Source organism: Astatotilapia calliptera, chromosome 11, assembly GCF_900246225.1.
Source record: "Astatotilapia calliptera chromosome 11, fAstCal1.2, whole genome shotgun sequence".
Lineage (NCBI taxonomy): Eukaryota > Metazoa > Chordata > Actinopteri > Cichliformes > Cichlidae > Astatotilapia > Astatotilapia calliptera.
In genome coordinates this window covers 18,718,996-18,728,725 of record NC_039312.1, presented here as the reverse complement: position 1 = coordinate 18,728,725, position 9,730 = coordinate 18,718,996, and the positions used below count along the sequence as shown (strand labels likewise).

At 39.2% G+C, this 9,730-nt stretch overlaps 1 protein-coding gene across 1 annotated transcript; it reads right to left on the bottom strand.

Annotated features, from left to right (window-relative positions):
• Positions 1-509: 509 nt before the first annotated feature.
• Positions 510-8,004, bottom strand: LOC113032289 (metalloreductase STEAP4-like). Its single transcript, XM_026185115.1, has 9 exons — positions 7,612-8,004; positions 7,406-7,513; positions 5,578-5,648; positions 5,064-5,148; positions 2,929-3,207; positions 2,751-2,845; positions 2,492-2,645; positions 2,181-2,351; positions 510-776 (listed from the first exon to the last, which is right to left on the bottom strand). Exons 1-9 carry the CDS (start codon positions 7,798-7,800, stop codon positions 513-515), a joined length of 1,416 nt encoding a protein of 471 aa, XP_026040900.1. The 5' UTR covers positions 7,801-8,004; the 3' UTR covers positions 510-512.
• Positions 8,005-9,730: the final 1,726 nt, after the last annotated feature.

Sequence of the window (9,730 nt, the reverse complement as noted above, 5' to 3'; positions counted from 1 at the left end):
CTTGAGACGGAGGCAGGTACGGGTAGTGAGATATTTGTGTCAGAAAGCAGGGAGATCAATAACATCCTGAAAAGAGAGCAACCTCAGGGATACAATTGCTCCACTTGAAGGGAAAGGAGAGTGGAATACAGAAACTATTGCCTATGTTTATCAAAACAGTGGATTTCAACAGGGGATAGCAATCTATTTTTCAGCACATTTGGTGAAAAAGATACAACACAAACATCTGAAATGTGTTGGGGGGTTTCACTCAAAAAGAAAATACACATTAAAAATATTTATATCAACAGAAGCATGTCAATTTGGCATAAACCTAACTTTTCTCTCAGTATTGCAAAGTCAGGAACAGGCAGGATCAGACAATAACTCACCACTGGAACCACTGGTCTTTCTTTTTCTTTACTTTGTGCAAAATCGAAACGATTGTTATGCTATTTCATTTTCCCTACTTTATGATTGTCTACAAATGAAAAATAATATAACATGTCATTGAAACATTCAGCAACCCTGGATCACATGTTAGTGGCTTTGAGTTCACCCATCTCATCCTTTAACCGGTTGCGTTCCCAGCCTTGGCGAATGCGCATGAGCGGACGGTTCACGCAGGGGAGGACGAGGACCAGCTTGAGCACCAGTGTTACCGAAGGAACAATTAGACAGAGCATGGAGTCCGGAGGAGTGTACCATTTATACGTAGATTTGCGAAGGAATTTATCCCAGGCATAAATGTAGCAATGTGCAGTGGAGAGAAAAAGAGTCAGGTAGCCCAGCGTCGACTGTGGGGAAAAAGAAACACACACACACACACACACACACACAATGGTAAAAATTAAAGATTAAATACAAAAGAGTTCAACAAGAAGACGATAAGCTTTCTGTTATCTGTTAAATAAACATGAAACTAGTGTTGAGTTTATTAAGTAGGTAATAAAAATTTTATTTCAAGCACTTTGTGATCAACATCACAAAGTGCTTTAAAATAAACTTACAGAGCATAAAAGCAAAAGTTAATCAAACACAAGTAAAAAATATGGGTTTAGCTTAGCTTAGCAAAAATACTGAAAATGTGTGGAACCTTTGTCCAAAGGTAGAAGGTTTTTTTTAAAAAGCAAATTAACTGGTGAGGTTTAGAGGCGCTCAGTTTTGTTGTGACAGTATTTGCTTTCTCCTTTTGTCATGCTACTCTAAGCTAGGATAAGTCAACTCTAGGCTGGTACGAGCAAATTTACCACACAGACAAACTAATGGTATCAACTGTCTCATCTAACTCTGTGGAAGAAAGAGAATGAGAATGAGCTATCTCCCAAATTACCAAACTATCCTTGGAAATGCTTTATGCTGAATTTAAGACTGACATGCACAGACGCAGACATAATAACAAACAACCTAGTGCATAATGTGCCTCCATTTCCATGTTTTAGCATTTGCAATAAGGGCAAACAGCAGAGAAAGCAAACAGTGCTATTGCTATGGCGCAGTAATAAACTGTGCCCCTGTGTGATGACGATAAGGGATCTTGCACCTACTTGCACCTTATTAAACCAGTGGAGAGCAAATATCATATTACACAGTGTCCTAGCATTTTTGGATATTTGCTTGTATTCAGGGCTTTATATTCCCATGTTGACAACAGTGATCACAACTAGAAGCAAAAAGTAAGCTTATGTAAGCATATTATTGTTATTTCATGTCTTATTTCATAACTCTCCTCACTAGATCATAAGAATTAGTTTGACTTTCACCTCCATCTCTGAGTACCATTCGCTGTCTGAGGTCTATCTATGGACCTGACCTTTACACAAATGGGCCTGTGACCTGTATTAAAAATCTTCTCACTGGAGGATTATACCAGGTATCATAATTCTATTTAATGAATAACTTAACATTTAAAATCCTTGGCTAAAGTCTCTCTGTGTGCCTGTGTTAGGCGGCTAGTTAACTAGGCTCTAGGGAGACAAGTGCCAGTGACATATTGCTATATTGCTTTTACAACACTTTAATAACTGATAAAAATCTAAGAAGTTCTAAATGTAGATTATCTAGAAGGCTCTAAAATATGCCTTTACTGATATGAAACACGTGACTGATAAAGCATGAGAATTTAAAGGTGTGCATGAGAAAATGCACATTCACACACAGCACATACATGTGAAGGACTGTGCATTTTTATCTGCACTGACCTGAACAAAGCTGAACTCTCTCCAGCTGAGAGTGCCTCCAACAGAGGGCAAGGATGTTAGCCCCAGCAGGACAAAAAGAAAGAAGCCCAGGATTCCCAGTGCATATAATGAGTCAGTGCGCCATGCGCTGGTATTGTCAAAGTAAAGTGGAGTGGTAGTATTTTTCTTCACCTACAAGGAAGAGAGAAAAGTGGAGGGACTGTTATTGCAGTGAATGTTCTACATGTACATATAAGCTTTATTTAATATTTTTCTTTGTGCAGGATTGCAGAAACACTCCAATCAGTTTGCACCAGCCTGCTGCACTTTACCTCATTCAACACATTGGAGATGACTCTTTGTCTGTCAGAGTAGCGGGCAGGAATGATTAATGTGTAGATAGCATGGAGCAATGCAAAGCCTAGTGCAAGAAGACCCAACTGTTTCCTGCACAGCATCCAGCGATCTAGCCAATTGGGGAAACGCCTGGAACATAGGAAAATGAGTTAGGCACTTTACGCTGCAAAAATCATGCCCTTTTTTTTTTTTACATTGTACCAGGAATGAAAATGTTTATGTTTGATGCCTGACCTGTACTTGGTCCCTCTGTAGAGCTGAAGGAACCCAGCTATAGCTCCAGGGAGGTAGCAGAGCGACAGCATAATGAGGGACACAACTGGAGTGATCTGACACATGGAAAATAAAAACACAATGAGAAATGTAAAATACCGTTTTACGAGCAACTAAACAAAGAGGAGCATATCTTTACCTTGTTGGCCAGGGATATCATTATGCGGTAGGAGATATCTTCATCATTTTCCACATATGCATAGATGATATCTCTAATGACCAAATACAAGAAAAAGAAGGCAGAGAGGCCGAAAGCCACGTACAAAGGCATCCTCCACTCTGGGAACAGCTGCAGAGGAAAGTCCTCCACCTCTTTAGCAGCTGACAGGGACCCTTTGTCCACAACAGTGAGGCCTAGTTTGGTGGCCATCTCTGCCACATCCCGTTTTGCTTCTCCATTGTTCCCACACAGGTACACCTAGGGCATAAATAGAAATAGTCTATAAATGTGTATTTCTCCAAAGGCATATAGAGCTTGTCACAAATATAAAAATTAAAAATTTTTAAAGGTTTGAAAAATTCTCACTAAGCTTTGCACTGCAGGTTTTATCAAAGACTCCTGAAACAGGAATAAATGATGCTTTTGTTGGGGGCTTTTCAGCCGGCAGTCTGGTTCTCTAATGAGTATTAAGGCAGCAGGACAGCATATGTGCGACTGATTCAAAAACCTACACCTTCTGCATTCATGTCTGCAGGCAGGAGAATTTTTACCAGTGCAACAGCACGGACCATTAATCTATTCTTAGTCGTTTCTGACCAAAATGGAAGATGATGCGGTTTTAGCTGTCTGTGAAGTTTCATCGTGTCACTAATATTATCTTTTCTTTGCAGTTACAAACTGTATTAGTTGGTAAATTGATGAAAGCAGATTCTAAAATAATAATATGAATATTAACATTTATTAAAATTTTTCTCTCAACACTTTCTTATGATCTGTGTTTCTATTACTAATAGATGACTCACCTGATGCGAATATCTAGTGAATGACTGCACAGCTACACCTACATTGTGTGTCCACAGAATTACCCTTGTTTTATCTGTCACCCACCGCTCCTTCAGTTTTTTGGGAAGAAGCCCCTGAAAATGTATTACTAGGTAAGCACACGTGCCTACTTTATATACATATGCTGCTCAATATGTAATCCCATTCTAGATCACAGCATGGTGAAGCTTATTACTGCACTCACAGCTCTGTGATAAGACGATTAACTTGTTTGTAAAAGGCGAGAACTAACGAGAGCTAGAGAGTGTGTGACAGAGAGAGAGCAGTTTGACAGGCATATAGGAGAGTCAGTGGGATTGAGCAGTTTTCCCCAGGTGTGTGTGTGTAAGTGGACCGGGCAGCCAGCCATGTCTCCCTACATTACTGCACCAGTAACAGCAGGGGACAGCCGACAGACTAAATCTCCATCTGAATGTAAATGTGACAGAGCCACAGCCCCGCTGTGGATCTAATCAAATTGCTGGCTGGGGAATAGCACACACTTAAAAGCATGAGTGTGTGTGGATATATACTGTAACTACATATGCGCTGATAAAGAAACACACATTCAAACACACACACCCTCTTTTCTCTCACAGCTACCTGTTTTCAAAGAAATAGAACACTGCAGTGGTGTGTGTGTGTGTGTGTGTGTGTGTGTGTGTGTGTGTGTGTGTGTGTGTGTGTGTGTGTGTGTGTGTGTGTGTGTGTGTGTGTGTGTGTGTGTGTGTTTACGTGCACACGTATGGGGGCTTGTTTGTGTTGAAGAGGATTTGAGGCAGATTCAGGTTTGGTCTCCAGAGGTTTGAGCATGTTTGTGTTTCTCTTTGTAGCCGTGAAACGGAAGCTGCAATAAACACTGGTCTTTCAACTTTGTAAGATCATGAAGTGTGCTTGTTTGTGTATTTTTACAAGCGCTGCCCTCATTTTCTCTCGCATTGTTATGGTAAGACAGCAAAATCAATAATCAGCAGCAACAAAACTGAAATCAATTGCTTCCCTAAATTTTGCACGGCGTATGTTGAAGCAGTCTCCTGTTATTAAGCAGTTCAAGAGACATTTTTTCCCATCGTAAAACAGAAAATGCTGAAAGCAGATGTTATTTTGTAGTTTGTAGTTTCTCATGGTGATCAGATCAATTTAGTAATCTCCTCTTTCTGTTACTGCTTTGTTTGTATCTTTATTCTTGTCAGCCATAGCCTTCCTTAAGGCTCAGAAGCTTCCTGACTTTGTTTTGTCTTAAGCCAGCTGACATCTTTTTAACAGATCCCTTACTTCTACTCTTGTCTTACCTGTCTTCCTGCTAGAAGTCCATTCTGCAGGGCCCAGGTGGACAGGGTGTTAAGGCCTTTAACAACGGCTGCTTTAGGGACCAGCCTAGAGAACACACAGAAAGGACTTTAGTTGCTATTGTTTCTTTTACAAAGACGCCCAGGGGAAAGAAAAAGTCTCAAAACGATGAGAATCAATGTTTCCACTTCAACCGAATGGATACACAGCAGGCTCACCTGTCAAGGGAGCTGCAACCACTTGATTTGTTTCACTTCTTTAGGATTCAGTTTAGAGTTTTGATCTCTCATTTTCCAAGAGGTCTTTAGGAGCATTTTTCCACAACAATGTCATTCTCACATAGATTTGTAATAGGCACAGTTGCAATGAAAGAAAAAGATATCTTTGACAACAAATAAAGATTGAACAAAAAAAGGTTAGGCTCCCTTGGTGAACAGAAGGAATGACTTGCATGCACAGTGTATTCATGAATGAGAGACTCTTTTTCTTTTCCATACTTTTGAGGGCGTATGTTACCTCTGCAAGTAGACGGCATTTGCTTCCATGTACATGTCTTTCTTCAAGTTGTTACTGAGGTCCACCAGCACCTTGAAATAAATCCATCAGCATTGATTGAGTAGAGAGAAAAAATAAAGTAGTTAGAATATTTGTCATTTATTTCATGCACATCCTTTTACAAAAATCATGTGAATGATTCCGTTAAGATGTGAACAGCAGAAAACACTGACATTACACACACATAAGGTGTGACTGGATAACGTTGTGTTTTTGTGTAGCACCTCTTGTCCACCCTCCTCACTCTGTGTATTCATTTCCCATGATTACATGTCAGTAGCCTCTGGTTCTTTCTCCTGTATTTTATGCTTTCTCCTCTCTCCGTACCTTTCTGGAGATGTGTCTCGATCCATAGCTGCTTGGTTTTGACCTGTGGTTACTGTCCCTGCAAACCTGCTCACTGTTTGTTATTTTTCAAGTGCTCTTTTTTTTTTTCTCTCCACTCTCCTGTCACCCCCGACCGTTTCAGACAGACAGCCCCTCAGCCTGAATTTGGTTCAATCAGAGGTTCTTCCTCAAGAGGGATTTGTTCAGTGTCTTTCTGTAATACTGTAAGGTCTAGAGCCAACTAAACCGCCCTCAGATAACGTCACAACAACAAATAATAAATTACTAATAATTTTGTCTCTGATTTGCTTTCCTTAAAAGTTTTTGTTTCCACTTCAAATATTTCTAAATAATGGGCCATTTTGATCTGCTTGTGTTTTTAATTTCCTGAGTTATTTTTGTTTATCATGGGCTAAAATGTAATATTCCCACATGTAACTTGGCCATTGTTTTAAAATGAGAATAGTTATTATTAGTAGTAGTAGTATTACACTGTGCTGTTGCATGGCATTAGTTGTTGTTAAGATTTAATCCTTAATTCATGCTGCAAATAAAAGTTACAAAGTAGCATAATCATCTTAGCAGGATTTAATTGATAAAACAATGCAAACCTAAAAGTAATCGTTTTTTCATGTCTTTTGATCTGTAACAGAACTAAAGTAATGCTAATATTTAATGTTTTCTTAACAATTCAGAACATTTACTGAGGAAAATGTTGTGGTTAATGTCTTGAGGACAAACTGTTCCACAATCCAACTGAGTGCAGAGGTGTCAGAAGATGTTCAAGCGAAGTAATAAACTTCCGAGATCTTGAGATTATTTTATTTTAAAAAAAAAATTTCACAAATCACTGTCAAGGATTACCTACATACGCATACAAAAGCCCATTTTCAGACGTCCTCTCTCCTGTCTTACGGCGGCACTTTGCTTTATCCAGTGTGAATATGTTTAAAGTATTTTGAGACTGTAATTGAAGCTACGCAGGCTCAGATTGACCAATGTATTGCTTCTTTAATCAGCTGTGCTAACACCAGTTAGACCTTTAACATAATGAACTTGCATTAGGTAATGCTGTTATCAAAATGAGTTACAATTAATCAGTCATTGATTGTCAGACCCATGATTTAGATAACATGTGTCTAAAAATTATTTCCTTGATATATGAATGACACAGCAGTTAATATTTATATGTTCTCTCAAATAACATGAATTATTGCTGACAAATCGCCATGATAATTCCGTGAAAATGTCATTTTTAAACTCTTGCTATCATGTTTCACATGTGGGAACAAATGTAATAACCTATGTGTACACAATATGTTAAATATTGTTTCCAGGCCAGCTGGCAAATGAAAATGTAGAAATGTTTATTCACAGAAAGAAAGAGAAAAAAAAAGAGTTTAAAGGTGTTTAAAGATTTAAAGGTGTATCTTTTTTATTCCAATTTTAACTTTGGACTAACCTTTCTTTCAAGTTGAGGTGCCATCTTCTCCAGAAATTCATAGTGTTCTCTGTGAACACAAACGAAGATCATCTTGGCAGACCGGGCTGATTCTTCATGGGTCATCACCTCCGCAAAACAAAGGACAGAACATGTTTGAGATACGTACAGTAATGTTTCTAAATTTAAAAACTCTATTCAGTTCAATATAATGCCATAAGTCATACCTGAGCTCCCTCAGGCAAGGGGCCACAGCTGTGAGGTCTGCGGCTGCCATACACCACCCTGTAGCCGGATTGGAGCAGACACAGGCCCAGAGAGCGTCCTAAGTCCCCAGTCCCAAAGATACACATCAGCTCAGGCTCAGGGCCATCTCCCGATGCCAGTGGATGCAGCATCGCACCTTCTGTCTTCATGTTCTCTGATATTTCTTTTTCCACACTTATGATCACACACTGAGATTGGATGGTCAGTTTTAGCTGCGTATTTATAATGTTTTGGAATCTGACCTATACACTGCCTCTCCCACTTTGTGCGTGATTCTTCTTTTAACCGCTTTAACCTCTGTGTGACATAAGTGTGTGTAATGAAGTTATTATAGCTGTTTATTACATCTGAAATCAACATCTGAAATCGCATGTGTTGGAATGCAATATAACTCATATCTGTGTTTTGTTTTTTATGCAATGTGAGTCAGCATTTTATCCATGATTTCTTTTGGATGTATATTTAGTTTATTTTTATATTGCTTGTGCTCATCAGCTATTGGCTGATAGAGCAAGACTTTGAACTCTAAATTAACTGTACGGGGAGCCATCTGCACTCTGCAGCAGTAACATTAACCTCAGATTCGCACTTTTTTAACATTTTATTATTCTTAGAAACGCCGACTGCTTCATCTACCTAGTTCAGCCAGAATTTGACTTTTACATTTGGTAATAATAAAAAAAATCTTTTGCTGCTGCTTTCCAGTGCTGCCTTATTCTATTTCTTCTGTTTCCACTCTAGACATGATGCCATGTGGGAAATCCCGGCCCACAGATTCATTATCATTTCAAAACCCGCTGTTCCAACCAAACAACCGGGAAGAGAATTTCTGCAAATTTAGTGTTCATGTCCCCATGGCTTAAACATCTGCAAAGTTGTGACACGAACAGACTCAGTAGAGCAGAAATGAAGCTTGGCACATATGTAAGTGTTTTGCGTGTGGCTGCTTTGCTTTGTATGAATGCATGGGTCTGTTCGCAACTGTCAGTTGGTGTATATATGTGTGTGTGGTCGAGCGTGTGTGTGTGTATCTGTGCACTGAAATGGGTCAGGAGGATCGGAGCTGAACAGAGTCCCAGCTGTGATGTGAGGTACCAGGTGTAGAATAAGGAGGGGACGTTTTTCTCATTATCATTTAATATTTTAATATGCCATTATTAGTTCATTAGAAGTATATAACCAGCTTTGCATTAAGCATGAATTGAAGTTTTTGATCTTACATTATTCTTTGCATTACAGTGATGGTGATAACTTTAGTTTGATCTTTTTTTACAGGTACCAGAATAATAACATGATTTTCCATTGCAGATGTAACCATGATCATTCCATACACATTGCAGTTTGTTGCTCATTCTAGAGTTGTGCTCAAGGTAATTAAAGGTTAAAAGCTACAGCCAGCGCGAGTCTGGCTGATCTATGGAGGGCAAAGGCTTTGAGCTTGGAAGGCCGCACGCGCTTACACAGCACTTATAAGATGTCATTCTTGGTGATTTTGTGCTTAGTCATGTTTTAATATGTTTTAAGTAGAAGTAGCTGATTCAGCAATATTCATTTAATATTATATACTTGATTTAGAGCAATACACACTGATGGTCTTAATAAATGAAAGAGTCCTTGTAGTTGCCATGTTGTGTCTTAGCAGGGTACAGACGGTTCCAGGAGAGGGGGGCAGTTAGCGTCTGCCCTCGGGAAGGAGACAATGTTATTCTTTGTGTTAAATAAAATTGTCAACATTGATTGTATTACACCTGTCACTACGCATGAGGGGGCGTTCTAATACCCTGATTTCATAAAACTATGGAGATGTGTTTTTTGAGATGAGATCTGAGACTGTCTGCATACAGTGTCCATCTCCCACGTGTGTGTCATCATTAAATCATCGTTTGACTCAACCCGACCGGACCAGTGTTGTTATTGTGGGTTTTTCCTCTGGTGTCCATCTCCAATATTTTTGAACCATAACACAGGGGAGTTGGCTTTGTGTAGACAGAATGACTACCTGGCTATAGAAATGACACACAGCATCACATCAACTTTAACTATTTGCACAAAAATATACTCATCTCCATAAAAGCAGCC